A 20,299-nucleotide genomic window follows, 5' to 3' on the forward strand; every position below is an offset into this window, starting at 1 on the left:
GACCCTGGTGTCCAGGGCTCCCACCTCCCCGTTGGGTAGCACCCCCATCGCCATCCGCGTGTGTGGACCTTGGGCTTGGGGGGCCTGTGTGTCCCAGTGTGTCCCAGCTGGCTCCATGCTACTGGGTTTGGCCTGGGGGAGGGAGGCGCCACTCTGGAGGTAGACGGCCGAGTCACTGCCTCTATGTTGCCCAGGCTGACAATGGCTCTGCTGGCGGAGGGGCTGCTGTCTGGGCTGGGCGTGGGAAGAGATCTCCATGGGGCTGGCTGGACCTGTCTCCTCTGTGTCCTGGATGTGGCTAGACCAGTGCTGTGGTTGCTGCTGGACCCTGTCCTGAGGCCTAGTCTCCCACTCTTTTGAGTCCTCCCGACTGGTTCTCCCCCCCCCCCGGTACTGTAGCTCTCCCACTCCATGCCGGTTGAGGTGGCAGAGTCGTCCTGGCTGCTGCCTGGGACCAGCTGGGGATCCCCTCTCTGGGGGTCGTCCACGCTCTTCTCCCTGCGGCGGATGTCCGAGGGCAGCACGGCCCTCCTGCTCTTTAGCAGACCCTCAGTGAGGACCTCTTCTCTCAGCACCTGCCTGCCCTCCATGTGGGTCATGTAGATGTGGTCGGCACTGACCTTCCTCCTCGGGGGCACCACCTCCACCACCAGGGGGTCCATGGGGGTTCGCTGGTGGCCCAAGGCAGGGCCTGATGTGTGGGTGTGTGGTACTGAGGCGTGGTGGTCTGGGATGTGGATGTAGGCAGGCTGGGAGGGCTGAGAGGAAGGGGCAGTCTTTTGATAGGTGACAGGGTCAGAGCTGTGACCGCGCTGGGACAGGTGGTGAGCTGTGGTGGTGTGAGCCCGATCACGCAGTCTGTTCACTCGGGGCTCTGGAGCCAGAACCCACTCTGCTGGGACCATCACTCGGGGCTCTGGAGCCAGAACCCACTCTGCTGGGACCATCACTCGGGGCTCTGGAGCCAGAACCCACTCTGCTGGGACCATCACTCGGGGCTCTGGAGCCAGAACCCACTCTGCTGGGACCATCACTCGGGACTCTGGAGCCAGAACCCACTCTGCTGGGACCATTTGGACTCCACTGTCATCTTTTGACATTCTCTCTCTTACTCTGGTTCTTAAAAAGGGGGAAGGATGGATGAACTAACTTCAGATTTCAAAGGCTATTAAACAGACACCCAAATAAACTAGTCAGTGCCCTTGTTGTTCCAAATGTCACCTTTTTCACTTCATAGTGCCCTATGGGTCCTGGACAAAAGTAGTGCATTATATAGGGAATAGGATTCCATTTGGGATGCACACCAAGTCAATTATAAAAGTGATCAAATCCAGTGATTATTAATTTAAGAATGACATTAATCTACGGTCAACAAACAAGGATATATAAAGACAACAGTAGACAAATAACATCCATCTGACTGACAGAACGGTGTCACAAGTTCAGCTAGTGACATCAGGCTCCATGTTGTAGTTCAATACTAGTCCTTGCCGAGTCATCTCTAGCTCACTCTAATTTCTCTTGGCCAAAGTGTGAGCAAGCCGAAACTATTTTCATGTTCAGGTCATGTTAAGCTGTGTCCCAAATGGCACCCTATATAGTGCAATACATTTGACCAGGGCGCTGGTCGGACCAAATAGGGAATAGAATGCCATTTGGGATTTATCCTTAATCTCCTCGTACACCACTAAGCCAACCCTAATTGATGGGCTGCTGCTTCATTTGACATGGAAGGAGTTTAAAGAGTATACACGCGACACAGAGACAGCACATCTCCATTTAGACCTAACACTTAACCTAGCGTTACTGGGAAGATCAGTCCACACATACAGTAGCCTGACAGTTCTATTACGCCAAACATCCTTGTCCCTCACGGCCATCTGTAAAATGGTATAGACTCAGTTTGATGCCCTCTGAAGACGCTTGGACCTTCTTTTGATGTTTTCAGTGGTATTAACAAACACGCCCCAATAAAGAAAATGAGAATTAAAAACAGGTTCAACCCCTGGTTCGACCGTGATCTTGCAGAGTTACTCCACCTCAAGAACGGCATTTGGAGAAAGACTTGGGCACACGCCTACTCAGGCTGACTGGCTCTAATTCAAGCAAGTGAGAAATAAGAGCACTCAGTCTAGTCATAATCCACACATACAGTAGCCTGAATGCGGGTCTGACAGTTCCATTATGCCAACCATCCTTGTCCCTCACTGTCATGTTTGGCTTGACAAACAATAACAGCGATGGAGTTGGCAAGAGCACAAACAGATGTAGGATCAGGCTATGCTACTTAAATTGCACAAATCTTATGTTGGTTTGAAGTGATGGCCACATACACCCGGGAAGGCCAAAGTTAGTTACTTAAGGAGCAGTTCTCTCTTTGGGTCTAACCCCCAGAAGTTCTGGAAAATGGTTAAAGATCTGGAGAATAAACCCTCCTCCTCACAGCTACCCATGTCCCTTAAAGTTGATGATGTGGCTGTTACTGACGAGAAGCACATGGCTGAGCTCCTTAATCCCCACTTCATTAAGTCAGATTCCTATTGGACTCAGCCACGCCTCCTTGCCCGTCCAACATTTCCTCATCTCACAAATCAAGGTTTATTTGTCACGTGCGCCGAACACAACAGGTGTTGTACAACCTTCTAGTGAAATGCTGAATACAACAGGTGTTGTACAACCTTCTAGTGAAATGCTGAATACAACAGGTGTTGTACAACCTTCTAGTGAAATGCTGAATACAACAGGTGTTGTACAACCTTCTAGTGAAATGCTGAATACAACAGGTGTTGTACAACCTTCTAGTGAAATGCTGAATACAACAGGTGTTGTACAACCTTCTAGTGAAATGCTTACTTACTAACAGTGCAACAAAAAGCTATTAGGTGAACAATAAGTAAAGAAATAAAAACAACAGTAAAAAAGACAGTGAAAAATAACAGTAGCGAGGCTATAACAGTAGCAAGCCTATAACAGTAGAGGCTATATACAGTAGCGAGGCTATATACAGTAGCGAGGCTATATACAGTATAAAGCCTATAACAGTAGAGGCTATATACAGTAGAAAGCCTATAACAGTAGAGGCTATATACAGTAGAAAGCCTATAACAGTAGAGGCTATATACAGTAGAAAGCCTATAACAGTAGAGGCTATATACAGTAGCGAGGCTATATACAGTAGCGAGGCTATATACAGTAGCGAGGCTATATACAGTAGAGAGACTAACAGTAGCGAGGCTATATACAGTAGCGAGGCTATATACAGTAGCGAGGCTATATACAGTAGCGAGGCTATATACAGTAGCGAGGCTATATACAGTAGAGAGACTAACAGTAGCGAGGCTATATACAGTAGCGAGGCTATATACAGTAGCGAGGCTATATACAGTAGCGAGGCTATATACAGTAGCGAGCCTATAACAGTAGCGAGCCTATAACAGTAGCGAGCCTATAACAGTAGCGAGGCTATATACAGTAGAGACTGACAGTAGCGAGGCTGTATACAGTAGAGAGACTAACAGTAGCGAGGCTGTATACAGTAGCGAGGCTGTATACAGTAGCAAGCCTATAACAGTAGCGAGGCTATATACAGTAGCGAGGCTGTATACAGTAGCAAGCCTATAACAGTAGCGAGGCTATATACAGTAGAGAGGCTGTATACAGTAGAGAGGCTATATACAGTAGAGAGGCTATATACAGTAGAGAGACTAACAGTAGCGAGGCTGTATACAGTAGCGAGCCTATAACAGTAGCGAGGCTATATACAGTAGAGAGGCTATATACAGGCAGCGGTTAGTCGGGCTGATTGAGGTAGTATGTACATGTAGATATGGTTAAAGTGACTACGCATATATGATAAACAGAGAGTAGCAGTAGCGTAAGAGGGGTTGGCGGGTGGTGGGACACAATGCGGATAGCCCGGTTAGCCAATGTACAGGGGCACTGGTTGGTCGGGCCAATTGAGGTAGTATGTACATGAACGTATAGTTAAAGTGACTATACATATATGATAAACAGTAGCAGCAGCGTAAAAGAGGGGTTGGGGGGTGGCACACAATGCAAATAGTCTGGGTAGCCATTTGATTACCTGTTCAATTGTCCGGGTAGCCATTTGATTACCTGTTCAGGAGTCTTAAAACTGTTGAGAAGCCTTTTTGTACTAGACTTGGCACTCCAATACCACTTGCCGTGTGGTAGTAGAGAGAACAGTCTATGACTGGGGTGGCTGGAGTCTGACCATTTTTTGGGCCTTCCTCTGACCCTGCCTGGTATAGAGGTCCTTGGATGGCAGGGAGCTCGGCCCCAGTGATGTACTGGGCTGTATTGCGGTCGGGTGCCTTGCAGTTGCCGTACGATACGGAGCCCATGCAAATTCTTTTCAGCCTCCTCAGGGGGAAGCGGTGTGGACCATGTTCATTCCTTAGTAATGTTGATGCCGATTAACTTGAAGCTCTTGACCCACTCCACTACAGCCCCTCCGTATCCTGTAGTCCACAATCAGCTCCTTTGTCTTGCTGACATTGAGGGAGATGTGGCACCACACTGACAGGTCTTTGACCTCCTCCCTATAGGCTTCCTCATCATCGTCGGTGATCAGTCCTACCGTTGTCGGTAGCGAACTTGATGGTGGTGTTGGAATCGTGCGCGGCCTGGCAGTCGTGCGTGAACAGGGAATACAGGAGTGGACTAAGCACACACCAATGAGGGCCCCCCCCCCATGTTGCTGGTCAGCGTGGCAGATGTGTTGTTGCCTACCCTCACCGCCTGGGGGGCAGCCCGTCAGGAAGTCCAGGAATCATTTGCAGAGGGAGATGTTTAGTCGCAGGGTCCTGAGCTTGGAGGGGACTATGGTGGTTGAATGCCGAGCTGTAGTCAATCTACAGCATTCTTACATACAGTTGAAGTCGGAAGTTTACATACACTTAGGTTGGAGTCATTAAAACTCGTTTTTCAACCACTCCACAAATTTCTTGTTAGCAAACTATAGTTTTGACTATAGTCAGTTAGGACATCTACTTTGTGCATGACACAAGTAACTTTTCCAACAAATGTTTACAGGCAGATTATTTCACTGTATCACAATTCCAGTGGGTCAGAATTTTACATACACTAACAGGCTGACTACACCACTCGCTGAAAAATACATTTAGAAATCTATATTATCCAATTATTGCACCCAAACTGCGCGCCAACGAGCATCAGCGTTGCCAAGGGCTAAAATAGAAGTCAGTTCTATTTCTGACGCAGATCGCGCTGCAAGACCTCAGGAAAAAAAAGTGTAGACCTCCACAAGCCTGGTTCATCCTTAGGAGCAATTTCCAAACACCTGAAGGTACCATGTTCATCTGTACAAACAATAGTATGCAAGTATAAACACCATGGGACAACACAGCCATCAAGAGATGAACATTCTTTGGTGCGAAAAGTGCAAATCAATCCCAGAACAGCAAAGGACCTTATGAAGACTCGACAGCCTTGGTTTCTCAAATGATTGCCTCGCCTGGTTCACCAACTACTTCTCTGATAGAGTTCAGTGTGTCATATCGGAGGGTCTGCTGTCCGGACCTCTGGCAGTCTCTATGGGGGTGCCACAGGGTTCAATTCTTCGACCGACTCTCTTCTCTGTATACATCAATGAGGTCGCTCTTGCTGCTGGTGAGTCTCTGATTCACCTCTACGCAGACGACACCATTCTGTATACTTCCGGCCCTTCTTTGGACACTGTTAACAACCCTCCAGGCAAGCTTCAATGCCATACAACTCTCCTTCCGTGGCCTCCAATTGCTCTTAAATACAAGTAAAACTAAATGCATGCTCTTCAACCGATCGCTACCTGCACCTACCCGCCTGTCCAACATCACTACTCTGGACGGCTCTGACTTAGAATACGTGGACAACTACAAATACTTAGGTGTCTGGTTAGACTGTAAACTCTCCTTCCAGACCCATATCAAACATCTCCAATCCAAAGTTAAATCTAGAATTGGCTTCCTATTTCGCAACAAAGCATCCTTCACTCATGCTGCCAAACATACCCTTGTAAAATTGACCATCCTACCAATCCTCGACTTTGGCGATGTCATTTACAAAATAGCCTCCAATACCCTACTCAACAAATTGGATGCAGTCTATCACAGTGCAATCCGTTTTGTCACCAAAGCCCCATATACTACCCACCATTGCGACCTGTACGCTCTCGTTGGCTGGCTCTCGCTTCATACTGCGTTAAGCAAACCCACTGGCTCCATGTCATCTACAAGACCCTGCTAGGTAAAGTCCCCCTTATCTCAGCTCGCTGGTCACCATAGCATCTCCCACCTGTAGCACACGCTCCAGCAGGTATATCTCTCTAGTCACCCCCAAAACCAATTCTTTCTTTGGCCGCCTCTCCTTCCAGTTCTCTGCTGCCAATGACTGGAACGAACTACAAAAATCTCTTAAATTGGAAACACTTATCTCCCTCACTAGCTTTAAGCACCAACTGTCAGAGCATCTTACAGATTACTGCACCTGTACATAGCCCACCTATAATTTAGCCCAAACAACTACCTCTTTCCCAACTGTATTTAATTTATTTATTTAGCTCCTTTGCACCCCATTATTTTTATTTCTACTTTGCACATTCTTCCATTGCAAAACTACCATTCCAGTGTTTTACTTGCTATATTGTATTTACTTTGCCACCATGGCCTTTTTTGTCTTTACCTCCCTTCTCACCTAAATTGCTCACATTGTATATAGACTTGTTTTTTTTGGTGAAATAAAAAAATAAAAATTATGCTGGAGGAAACCAGTTCAAAAGTATCTATCCACAGTAAAATGAGTCCTATATTGACATAACCTGAAAGGCCACTCAGCAAGGAAGAAGCCACTGCTCCAAACCACCATAAAAAAAGCCAAACAACGGTTTGAAACTGCACATGGGAACAAAGATCGTACTTTTTGGAGAAATGTCCTCTGGTCTGATGAAACAAAAACAGAACTGTTTGGCCATAATGACCATCGTTAGGTTTGGAGGAAAAAGGGTGAGGCGTGCTTTGCTGCAGGAGGGACTGGTGCACTTCACAAAATAGATGGCATCATGAGGAGGGAAATGATGTGGATATATTGAAGCAACATCTCAAGACATCAGTCTGGAAATTAAAGCTTGGTCGCATGCAAAATGTTGATTACAAGTTAAGCACCTGTTAACTTGGAGATTACAAAATTATTAGGGGAATGCTAACTATGATTATATAATATCCACACACACACTATTAGGGTATCCTTCGGGAGGATAGGTTAGGGAAGTGTTTTGGGGTCTACAGGTCAGACACACCCATACCGTACATAGACCTGGGTTCAAATAATATTTGAAATAATTTCAAATACTGTATCTGTGCTTGATTGAACTTGCCTGGTACAATGAAACCAATAGAAAGGTCTTGAAAGCGCAAACCCCGCCTACCTGGCACTCCAGGCAGGCTAAAGCAAACATTGAAAGTATCTGAAAGGTTTCAAATAGTATTTGAACCCAGGTCTGCCCATACAATATGTTCCTACTACAGTACCTGGATGGCCAGCTGATAAGAGACTGAGAGGCAGCATCACCTTCGGAGTCTGTCTGGAGAGACCAGTCGCTCTGAGACAAGGCTGCCAGGCTACAGGAAAAGACAGACTGGGCCATTAGAACAACTACAGGTACCTTCCAAAATAAAGGAAACACTTGAGTAAATGAGGAATATAAAGCAAACTGACAGCAGGTGCTTACACACACACACACACACACACACAGTTCCAAAGTTAATTAAGCAATTAACATGCCATCATGCTTAGGGTCACATATAAAAATGCCAAGTTGCCCATTATATTAGCTACCAAGAAGAGATCTAAGTGGCTTTGAAAGAGGGGTTTCAAAGGGGGTTTCAAATGTCTCAGTCACCAGATCTCAGTTGAACACTAATGGAAGATACCGCAGCGGCTCCTGAGACGGCGCTTTACATCACCGTCAACAAAACACCAAATGATGGAATTTCTCTTGGAAGAGATCCACACACTTGTAGAATCTATTTTGGCGTCACGTGGTGACCCAATGGCCCATTAAGACACTTTGTTGGTGTTTCCTGTGTTTTGTCACTAACTAATGATGAATCATTTAATTCCTCAACTGATTTTCTGTCGGCTAACTAAGTACTGAGGTTCCTACCATTGACCTGTCTAACTGTAACTAAGTACTGAGGTTCCTATCGTTGACCTGTCTAACTGTAACTAAGTACTGGGGTTCCTATCGTTGACCTGTCTAACTGTAACTAAGTACTGAGGTTCCTATCGTTGACCTGTCTAACTGTAACTAAGTACTGAGGTTCCTATCGTTGACCTGTCTAACTGTAACTAAGTACTGGGGTTCCTACTGTTGACCTGTCTAACTGTAACTAAGTACTGAGGTTCCTATCGTTGACCTGTCTAACTGTAACTAAGTACTGGGGTTCCTATCGTTGACCTGTCTAACTGTAACTAAGTACTGAGGTTCCTATTGTTGACCTGTCTAACTGTAACTAAGTACTGAGGTTCCTACCGTTGACCTGTCTAACTGTAACTAAGTACTGGGGTTCCTACCGTTGACCTGTCTAACTGTAACTAAGTACTGAGGTTCCTACCGTTGACCTGTCTAACTGTAACTAAGTACTGAGGTTCCTACCGTTGACCTGTCTAACTGTAACTAAGTACAGAGGTTCCTACCGTTGACCTGTCTAACTATAACTAAGTACTGGGGTTCCTACTGTTGACCTGTCTAACTGTAACTAAGTACTGGGGTTCCTATCGTTGACCTGTCTAACTGTAACTAAGTACTGAGGTTCCTACTGTTGACCTGTCTAACTGTAATTAAGTTGAGGTTCCTACCGTTGACCTGTCTAACTGCCCGTATCAATGTTATGGTTAAAGTCTGACGCAACACTGGGCCAAGGACACACCGATAATGTATCTCTGTGATTCTGTAGCAGCTGGTGTTGTGTCCTCCTCGCAGCCTTTCGGGCCGCTGTTTACAGAACATTTGATACTGTCGGATTAGAATTTAAAGGGCTTATCTCCAAAAGGCACATTAGACATTTTCTCTGCTTCTGTGCTGGAAGCACTCCGGACGCTTTATCTGGACACGATTCGTCAGGACCTCCAACAGCCGAAGCTAAGTAGTAACATTAACATGATGCCTTCTAATTGCAGCCGCTGTGCTCGCCTTACGGCGAGGATAGCTGTACTGCAAGCCCAGCTTCAGACGCAATCGTTAGGCAAGGGTAATTTTAGTGTAGGAAAGGATGAAACAGCGTCTGTGCCACCAGTAAGTACAGATAGTAGTATAAATCCCCTGGCACAGTCCCCGCAGCCGGACAACTTTCTCACGGTTTCTGGAAGGAAATGCTGTAGGAACGCTCAACCGGTGTCGCTCATTCAGCCGACAGAAACTTTCAACCGGTTTTCCCCATTAAGCAGCGGGTCGGTGTCAGAGGCCGAGTCTTCTCTGGTCTCTACTCCTCCCGTTACGGGGTCTGAGACGCCGAAGCTTCCCACCATTAGCTCTGACAAATTGAAAACTCTAGTCATTGGCGACTCCATTACCCGCAGTATTAGACTTAAAGCGAATCATCCAGCGATCATACACTGTTTACCCGGGGGCAGGGCTACCGACGTTAAGGCTAATCTGAAGATGGTGCTGGCTAAAGCTAAAACTGGCAAGTGTAGAGAGTATAGAGATATTGTTATCCACGTCGGCACCAACGATGTTAGGATGAAACAGTCAGAGATCACCAAGCGCAACATAGCTTCTGCGTGCATATCAGCTAGAAAGATGTGTCGGCATCGAGTAATTGTCTCTGGCCCCCTCCCAGTTAGGGGGAGTGATGAGCTCTACAGCAGAGTCTCACAACTCAATCGCTGGTTGAAAACTGTTTTCTGCCCCTCCCAAAAGATAGAATTTGTAGATAATTGGCCCTCTTTCTGGGACTCACCCACAAACAGGACCAAGCCTGACCTGCTGAGGAGTGACGGACTCCATCCTAGCTGGAGGGGTGCTCTCATCTTATCTACCAACATAGACAGGGCTCTAACTCCTCTAGCTCCACAATGAAATAGGGTGCAGGCCAGGCAGCAGGCTATTAGCCAGCCTGCCAGCATAGTGGAGTCTGCCACTAGCATAGTCAGTGTAGTCAGCTCAGCTATCACCATTGAGACCGTGTCTGTGCCTCGACCTAGGTTGGGCAAAACTAAACATGGCGGTGTTCGCCTTAGCAATCTCACTAGGATAAAGACCACCTCCATTCCTGTCATTACTGAAAGAGATCATGATACCTCACTTCTCAAAATAGGGCTACTTAATGTTAGATCCCTTACTTCAAAGGCAATTATAGTCAATGAACTAATCACTGATCATAATCTTGATGTGATTGGCCTGACTGAAACATGGCTTAAGCCTGATGAATTTACTGTGTTAAATGAGGCCTCACCTCCTGGCTACACTAGTGACCATATCCCCGTGCATCCCGCAAAGGCGGAGGTGTTGCTAACATTTACGATAGCAAATTTCAATTTACAAAAAAAAAAAAATGACGTTTTTCGTCTTTTGAGCTTCTAGTCATGAAATCTATGCAGCCTACTCAATCACTTTTTATAGCTACTGTTTACAGGCCTCCTGGGCCATATACAGCATTTCTCACTGAGTTCCCTGAATTCCTATCGGACCTTGTAGTCATTGCAGATAATATTCTAATCTTTGGTGACTTTAATATTCACATGGAAAAGTCCACAGACCCACTCCAAAAGGCTTTCGGAGCCATCATCGACTCAGTGGGTTTTGTCCAACATGTCTCTGGACCCACTCACTGTCACAGTCATACGCTGGACCTAGTTTTGTCCCATGGAATAAATGTTGTGGATCTTAATGTTTTTCCTCATAATCCTGGACTATCGGACCACCATTTTATTACGTTTGCAATTGCAACAAATAATCTGCTCAGACCCCAACCAAGGAACATCAAAAGTCGTGCTATAAATTCACAGACAACACAAAGATTCCTTGATGCCCTTCCAGACTCCCTCTGCCTACCCAAGGACGCCAGAGGACAAAAATCCGTTAACCACCTAACTGAGTATCTCAATTTAACCTTGCGCAATACCCTAGATGCAGTTGCACCCCTAAAAACTAAAAAAATGTCTCATAAGAAACTAGCTCCCTGGTACACAGAAAATACCCGAGCTCTGAAGCAAGCTTCCAGAAAATTGGAACGGAAATGGCGCCACACCAAACTGGAAGTCTTCCGACTAGCTTGGAAGGACGGTACCGTGCAGTACCGAAGAGCCCTTACTGCTGCTCGATCATCCTATTTTTCTAACTTAATTGAGGAAAATAAGAACAATCCGAAATTCCTTTTTGATACTGTCGCAAAGCTAACTAAAAAGCAGCATTCCCCGAGAGAGGATGACTTTCACTTTAGCAGTGATAAATTCATGAACTTCTTTGAGGAAAAGATTATGATTATTAGAAAGCAAATTACGGACTCCTCTTTAAACCTGCGTATTCCTCCAAACCTCAGTTGTCCTGAGTCTGCACAACTCTGCCAGGACCTAGGATCAAGAGAGACGCTCAAGTCTTTTAGTACTATATCTCTTGACACAATGATGAAAATAATCATGACCTCTAAACCTTCAAGCTGCATACTGGACCCTATTCCAACTAAACTACTGAAAGAGCTGCTTCCTGTGCTTGGCCCTCCTATGTTGAACATAATAAACGGCTCTCTATCCACTGGATGTGTACCAAACTCACTAAAAGTGGCAGTAATAAAGCCTCTCTTGAAAAAGCCAAACCTTGACCCAGAAAATATAAAAAACTATCGGCCTATATCGAATCTTCCATTCCTCTCAAAAATTTTAGAGAAGGCTGTTGCGCAGCAACTCACTGCCTTCCTGAAGACAAACAATGTATACGAAATGCTTCAGTCTGGTTTTAGACCCCATCATAGCACTGAGACGGCACTTGTGAAGGTGGTAAATGACATTTTAATGGCAACGGACCGAGGCTCTGCATCTGTCCTCGTGCTCCTAGACCTTAGTGCTGCTTTTGATACCATCGATCACCACATTCTTTTGGAGAGATTGGAAACCCAAATTGGTCTACACGGACATGTTCTGGCCTGGTTTAGATCTTATCTGTCGGAAAGATATCAGTTTGTCTCTGTGAATGGTTTGTCCTCTGACAAATCAACTGTAAATTTCGGTGTTCCTCAAGGTTCTGTTTTAGGACCACTATTGTTTTCACTATATATTTTACCTCTTGGGGATGTTATTCGAAAACATAATGTAAACTTTCACTGCTATGCGGATGACACACAGCTGTACATTTCAATGAAACATGGTGAAGCCCCAAAATTGCCCTCGCTAGAAGCATGTGTTTCAGACATAAGGAAGTGGATGGCTGCAAACTTTCTACTATTAAACTCGGACAAAACAGAGATGCTTGTTCTAGGTCCCAAGAAACAAAGAGATCTTCTGTTGAATCTGACAATTAATCTTAATGGTTGTACAGTCGTCTCAAATAAAACTGTGAAGGACCTCGGCGTTACTCTGGACCCTGATCTCTCTTTTGAAGAACATATCAAGACCATTTCGAGGACAGCTTTTTTCCATCTACGTAACATTGCAAAAATCAGAAACTTTCTGTCCAAAAATGATGCAGAAAAATTAATCCATGCTTTTGTCACTTCTAGGTTAGACTACTGCAATGCTCTATTTTCCGGCTACCCGGATAAAGCACTAAATAAACTTCAGTTAGTGCTGAATACGGCTGCTAGAATCCTGACTAGAACCAAAAATTTGATCATATTACTCCAGTGCTAGCCTCTCTACACTGGCTTCCTGTCAAAGCAAGGGCTGATTTCAAGGTTTTACTGCTAACCTACAAAGCATTACATGGGCTTGCTCCTACCTATCTCTCTGATTTGGTCCTGCCGTACATACCTACACGTACGCTACGGTCACAAGACGCAGGCCTCCTAATTGTCCCTAGAATTTCTAAGCAAACAGCTGGAGGCAGGGCTTTCTCCTATAGAGCTCCATTTTTATGGAACGGTCTGCCTACCCATGTCAGAGACGCAAACTCGGTCTCAACCTTTAAGTCTTTACTGAAGACTCATCTCTTCAGTGGGTCATATGATTGAGTGTAGTCTGGCCCAGGAGTGGGAAGGTGAACGGAAAGGCTCTGGAGCAACGAACCGCCCTTGCTGTCTCTGCCTGGCCGATTCCCCTCTTTCCACTGGGATTCTCTGCCTCTACCCTGTTACGGGGCTGAGTCACTGGCTTACTGGGGCTCTCTCATGCCGTCCCTGGGGGTGCGTCACCTGGGTGGGTTGATTCACTGTTGTGGTCGGCCTGTCTGGGTTGGCGCCCCCCTTGGGTTGTGCCGTGGCGGAGATCTTTGTGGGCTATACTCGGCCTTGTCTCAGGATGGTAAGTTGGTGGTTGAAGATATCCCTCTAGTGGTGTGGGGGCTGTGCTTTGGCAAAGTGGGTGGGGTTATATCCTTCCTGTTTGGCCCTGTCCGGGGTGTCCTCGGATGGGGCCACAGTGTCTCCTGACCCCTCCTGTCTCAGCCTCCAGTATTTATGCTGCATTAGTTTATGTGTCGGGGGCTAGGGTCAGTTTGTTATATCTGGAGTACTTCTCCTGTCCTATTCGGTGTCCTGTGTGAATCTAAGTGTGCGTTCTCTAATTCTCTCCTTCTCTCTTTCTTTCTCTCTCTCTCGGAGGACCTGAGCCCTAGGACCATGCCCCAGGACTACCTGACATGATGACTCCTTGCTGTCCCCAGTCCACCTGGCCATGCTGCTGCTCCAGTTTCAACTGGCCTGGGCCCTAGGACCATGTCCCAGGACTACCTGACATGATGACTCCTTGCTGTCCCCAGTCCACCTGGCCATGCTGCTGCTCCAGTTTCAACTGTTCTGCCTTACTATTATTCAACCATGCTGGTCATTTATGAACATTTGAACATCTTGGCCACGTTCTGTTATAATCTCCACCCGGCACAGCCAGAAGAGGACTGGCCACCCCACATAGCCTGGTTCCTCTCTAGGTTTCTTCCTAGGTTTTGGCCTTTCTAGGGAGTTTTTCCTAGCCACCGTGCTTTTACACCTGCATTGTTTGCTGTTTGGGGTTTTAGGCTGGGTTTCTGTACAGCACTTTGAGATATCAGCTGATGTACGAAGGGCTATATAAATAAATTTGATTTGATTTGATTTGAAGGAGTCTCGCTGTTACAACTTGTGTTAAACTAGATTGATTTACGATTGACTAATCTATGACTGCTCTTCTCTTAAATTCAGCTGAAAAAGCCCCTTTAAACCCGTCTAGCTATAATAAGTCTAGCTACATCGATATACTGGGCGTCAGCAACATCCTGAGTCTGTCTGGAGAGACCAGTGGCTCTGAGACAAGGTTGCCAGGCTACAGGACAATACATAGTGTTTTGAACTGTGCCATTAGACCTATACAATAACAGAGCAGGACATAATGGGCCTGCATAGTGTTTCAGACAGGTTAAATATCATTTAACCAGGCCTAGAAACACTAGACTTAGTAAGTGTAGCGATAGCAGTAGGCTGGCTAAATGGTTTCGTAACAGGCTATAGTATCTGAAACGTGTGCTCTCTCCCCGTATTTCTCTGGTCTGGCCTCAGGTCTGCCTCACAGGGCAAGCTGTGAAACCCAACCCACTGAACAACTCCCCCGTAATAGATAGTTCCCTCTACCCCCTCTCAAACGCACCCAGTACCCCGTCTAAGGACCCTGATGAGATAACCTGGTAGGTAGAGCACCTCCTCTATGAAACCAGAGCAGTGCTTAGTGTGATAGAACACTGTGACCAGTCTGGATACAGCCCCTAAATGGCACAATTAACACACTGTTACCAAGGGCAACAACATACAGCAACTAATCCTTAAAGTGGTCAGTCAATGCTGAAAGCAACCAGAGTTGATACAGAGATCGAACTTATCCGAGAGGGTGTTATTATAAAATGGCCATGACCTAATCTGAACTCATAGAAAACATTACTGATGACCTGGAGGTTCAAGCCTGACAAAAACCGCAGGAGCATTCATTAGTGTGAGGGGGTCTATTTTTTCCCCATTCACTGTTGCAAAAACAGCAGCTACTCTTCCTATTATTAATTTTAAAAGGCACACATTGCTACATATGAATACATACAAACTATCTAGGTGAAATAGAGGAGAGGCGTTGTGCCGTGAGGTGTTTCTTCTGTTTTTTTTAAACCAGGTTTGCTTTTCATCTGAGCAATATGAGTTCCATGCAATAATGTCTCTTTATAATACTGAACGCTTTCTTGATTTTGTTCTGGATTTGGGGACGGTCTGTATTTTAGGCGTTTGTTATTTCTACCAGCAACTTATTGGATGTGCATACAGTACATTTGAAACTTGATCCATTGATCAAACTCAATGGAGACAGAGTGCCTCATAATAGCAAAGCGGATTTGAACTCACCCATGTCTGCTGAGGACGGCCTGAGCCTGCTGTTCGATGAACAGGTCCCCGGGGGAGATGCCATAGGGCAGGGAGGCTCGGCGGGCTGTCAGGGGGGAGCTGGGGACGGCATCCACTCTGTAAGACTCCCTGGATGAGGCCCTGGATGAAGGGGGACTGAGATGCTGGTCCAGAGGGCTGGCCTGGGGAAGGGTCTTCTGGGGTTGGGTATTGAGGGTATCCTGTGGCCTACTGCTGGCTCCTCTGGGCCCTCCTGCCATTGTCCTCTCCTGGGCCAGCCGATAGTTCTCCAGATTTATCATCCTCTCCCGCTCTGAGAAGGTGGTGGCCCGGGTGGGTGGAGGGGCCTGGGTGGGCGGAGGGGCCTGGGGGAGCGGAGGGGCCTGGGGGAGCGGAGGGGCCTGGGTATGGGCAGAACCGTGGCCTGGGGCAGGAGCTTGGTCAGCCTCAGCAGGGTGAGCCTGCATGAAGACCCGGCCCAGTCTGGAGCTGTAGGGAGCCCTGCGAGAACTCTCCCTCCCTCCTTCTCTTCCCTCCTCCACCTCCTCTCTCTCTCTCCTACGCTCGGTGACTGCTGGGGCCCCTCTGTCGGAGACGTCAGACTCTCTACGTGAGCGCGAGTAACGGGGGGAGTAGTCCATGTTGATCTCCTGATCCAGGACGACACCGTAACGCTCAGAGAGTTGGCGACGGCGCTCGGCTTTGTAGCGGGCGATCCGTTCAGCCTTTGAGCTGACTGGGTCCCCTGGGCCGCCAGAGAGGGATAGGACAGGCTCCGTGTGGGGCTGGGCGGCTGGTCCAGGCTGGTCCTCCGGTCTGGCCCTGGACCGTCTGTCTGGGGAGGACACCTGCATTTGTGGGATCTCCATGTCTTCTCTGCTGTAACGTTTCACTGTGGAACCAGAGGGAGACAAACACACAGTAATGATGTGTCCCAAATGTCACTACTGCCTATATCGTGCCCACGTTATGACCAGAGCCGTATCAAATTCAAAATCTGGACCTCGAAGCCAGTTCCACTGCGTTTTCTTTTCATTGTTCCCCTCTAAATCAGGGACTCATTTAGACCTGGGACACCAGGTGGGTGATTCCCCTCTAAATCAGGGACTCATTTAGACCTGGGACACCAGGTGGGTGATTCCCCTCTAAATCAGGGACTCATTTAGACCTGGGACACCAGGTGGGTGATTCCCCTCTAAATCAGTGACTCATTTAGCACCTAGGACACCAGGTGGGTGATTCCCCTCTAATCAGGGACTCATTTAGACCTAGGACACCAGGTGGGTGATTCCCCTCTAATAAGGGACTCATTTAGACCTGGGATACCAGGTGGGTGCAATTAATTATCAGGTAGAATAGAAAAGCAACAGGCTCCCGACCAGGCTCCGGGTAAGAGTTGGATACCCGTGATATAGGGAATAGGGTGGCATTTTGAACACACCCTAAATCATACGAACACAACGTCTCAAACATGGCATGACACAATGAGTTGACAAGGGAGCAGAAACAGGTTGTCGCCCAAACGTGGTCAGCATACATACCCATGATTGGCTCACAGGGGTCTGAGGCCCGGGTGTATCGTGGCAGGTCCTCCTCCAGGATACGGTTGACCACCAGGCCGGCACAGCTGGGCGTCAGGGCAGGAGGAACGTCACTCTCTATACCCTCCAGACGCCTGGCTATCCTCTCCTTGCTGCTTCATACCAGACAGGTGGATACAGAGATTACTGAGTTATCACATACTGAAACGGTTTGCTTAATTTATTTAACCTTTATTTTAGCAGGGAGTCCCATTGAGACCAAGGTTTATTTTTCAAGAGAGCCCTGCATCTCAACAATTGCACAATGAAGGTAGCATAGGAAATACACAAACAAAACAAATAAATACAAATCATGAAAAACAACCACATTCTTCAAAAGGAAGAAAGGAATAAACAGGACATCCGGAAATCTTCAAATCAGAATTTCTGGAAAACCTGGGAATTTTGGGAAAGTTACCGAAATTTTGTCACCCTACTGTAGTATCAACATGAAACAGTCTGAGGTAACTATGACAGTGGATGAGGACTGAAAGGATGCAAAGAAACGGTCTGAGGTAACTATGACAGTGGATGAGGACTGAAAGGATGTATGGAAACGGTCTGAGGTAACTATGACAGTGGATGAGGACTGAAAGGATGCAAAGAAACGGTCTGAGGTAACTATGACAGTGGATGAGGACTGAAAGGATGTATGGAAACGGTCTGAGGTAACTATGACAGTGGATGAGGACTGAAAGGATGCAAAGAAACGGTCTGAGGTAACTATGACAGTGGATGAGGACTGAAAGGATGTATGGAAACGGTCTGAGGTAACTATGACAGTGGATGAGGACTGAAAGGATGCAAGGACATGGTCTGAGGTAACTATGACAGTGGATGAGTACTGAAAGGATGTATGGAAACGGTCTGAGGTAACTATGACAGTGGATGAGGACTGAAAGGATGCAAGGAAACGGTCTGAGGTAACTATGACAGTGGATGAGGACTGAAAGGATGTATGGAAACGGTCTGAGGTAACTATGAGTGGATGAGGACTGAAAGGATGTATGGAAACGGTCTGAGGTAACTATGACAGTGGATGAGGACTGAAAGGATGCAAGGAAACGGTCTGAGGTAACCATGACAGTGGATGAGGACTGAAAGGATGTATGGAAACGGTCTGAGGTAACTATGACAGTGGATGAGGACTGAAAGGATGTATGGAAACGGTCTGAGGTAACTATGACAGTGGATGAGGACTGAAAGGATGCAAAGAAACGGTCTGAGGTAACTATGACAGTGGATGAGGACTGAAAGGATGTATGGAAACGGTCTGAGGTAACTATGACAGTGGATGAGGACTGAAAGGATGCAAGGACATGGTCTGAGGTAACTATGACAGTGGATGAGTACTGAAAGGATGTATGGAAACGGTCTGAGGTAACTATGACAGTGGATGAGGACTGAAAGGATGCAAGGAAACGGTCTGAGGTAACTATGACAGTGGATGAGGACTGAAAGGATGTATGGAAACGGTCTGAGGTAACTATGAGTGGATGAGGACTGAAAGGATGTATGGAAACGGTCTGAGGTAACTATGACAGTGGATGAGGACTGAAAGGATGCAAGGAAACGGTCTGAGGTAACCATGACAGTGGATGAGGACTGAAAGGATGTATGGAAACGGTCTGAGGTAACTATGACAGTGGATGAGGACTGAAAGGATGTATGGAAACGGTCTGAGGTAACTATGACAGTGGATGAGGACTGAAAGGATGTATGGAAACGGTCTGAGGTAACTATGACAGTGGATGAGGACTGAAAGGATGTATGGAAACGGAGGGACAGAGGGAGGGTTGTCATTGTCAAGGGTTCTGAATCCACAAATGGAAACATACCTGTTCATTTCCAAATCAATAGAGACAACACTTTCAAAATGTTTCTTTAATTCTGAAACTGGGAAAGAAAAGACAAAATTACAAAACATGATGGATGACAGTAACACATTAGTCTATTATTCCTATTTTAAAGGATGAATCCCAAATAGCACCCTATTCCCTATCTAGTGCACCACTTTGGACCAGAGCCCTATGGGACCTGTTCAGAAGTAGTGCCAAGGGAATAAGGTGCCATTAGGATGCAGTCGGTGTTCGGGATGCAACTCACCTTTGGGAAGGACTGCCAGAAGATTGGCGTCGAGATCAGTAGCACTCCTTACCAGCGCAGTCTTGTCCCGGAATGAATAGTCGTTCTGAAAGCTGAAAGTTCAGATGAATCTAGCATCTTATTATGAGACTTGCTATTCAAGATGTACAGTGCCTTCAGAAAGTATTCAGACCCCTTGGATTTTTCTACATTTTGTTACGTTATAGCCTTATTCTAAAATGGATTACATTGTTATTTCCCTCTCATCAATCTACACATAATACCCCATAATGACAAAGCAAAAACAGGTTTTTAGAAATGTTTGCTAATTTATTAAATATAACTGAAATATCACAAGTATTCAGACCCTTTACTCAGTACTTTGTTGAATCACCTTTGGCAGAGATTACAGCATTGAGTCTTCTTGGGTATGATGCTATAAGCTTGGCACACCTGTATTTGGGGAGTTTCTCCCATTCTTTTCTGCAGAGTCTTTCAAGCTCTGTCAGATTGGATGGGGAGCATTTCTAAAGGACATTCAGAGACTTGTCTGAAGCCACTTCTGCATTTTCTTGGCTGTGTGCTTAGGATCATTGTCCTGTTGGTGAACCTTTGCCCCATTCTGAGTTCCTGAGCAGGTTTTCATCAAGGATCTCTGTATTTTGCTCCGTTCATCTTTACATCGATCCTGACTAGTCTCCCAGTCCCTGCCGCTGAAAAACATCCCCACAGCATGATGCTGCCACCACCATGCTTCACCGTAGGGATGGTGCCAGGCTTCCTCCAGACATGACGCTTGGCTTTCAGGCCAAGAATCTTGTTTCTCATGGTCTGAGAGTCCTTTAGGTGCAAACTCCAAGAGGGATGTCATGTGCCTTTTACTGAGGAGTGGCTTCCGTCTCGCCAATCTACCATAAAGGCCTGATTGGTGGAGTGCTCCAGAGATGGGAGAACGTTCCAGAAGGACAACCATCTCCACAGAACTCTAGAGCTCTGTAAGAGTACCCATAAGGTTCTTGGTCACCTCCCTGATCAAAGCCCTTCTCCCCAGATTGCTCAGTTGGACAGGGTGGCCAGCTCTAGGAAGAGTCTTGGTGGTTCCAAACT

The 20,299-nt window shown here is 46.5% G+C and overlaps 1 protein-coding gene across 4 annotated transcripts in view; it reads right to left on the bottom strand.

Annotated features, from left to right (window-relative positions):
• Window positions 1-20,299, bottom strand: part of LOC115117557 (supervillin-like) — a 156,846-nt gene that overhangs the window by 101,090 nt on the left and 35,457 nt on the right. For 2 of the 4 annotated variants that reach the window (XM_065013710.1, XM_065013712.1), the window contains exons 3-7: window positions 19,214-19,305; window positions 18,946-19,003; window positions 17,069-17,223; window positions 15,528-16,419; window positions 7,548-7,637 (exon numbers count right to left, since the gene is read on the bottom strand). In XM_065013710.1, coding sequence (XP_064869782.1) covers window positions 7,548-7,637; window positions 15,528-16,419; window positions 17,069-17,223; window positions 18,946-19,003; window positions 19,214-19,305 — 1,287 coding nt within the window. The remainder of the gene's footprint in view (window positions 1-7,547; window positions 7,638-15,527; window positions 16,420-17,068; window positions 17,224-18,945; window positions 19,004-19,213; window positions 19,306-20,299) is intronic. The other 2 variants (XM_065013711.1, XM_065013713.1) reach the window with 2 other exon arrangements.

Source organism: Oncorhynchus nerka, linkage group LG9b (assembly GCF_034236695.1).
Source record: "Oncorhynchus nerka isolate Pitt River linkage group LG9b, Oner_Uvic_2.0, whole genome shotgun sequence".
NCBI lineage: Eukaryota > Metazoa > Chordata > Actinopteri > Salmoniformes > Salmonidae > Oncorhynchus > Oncorhynchus nerka.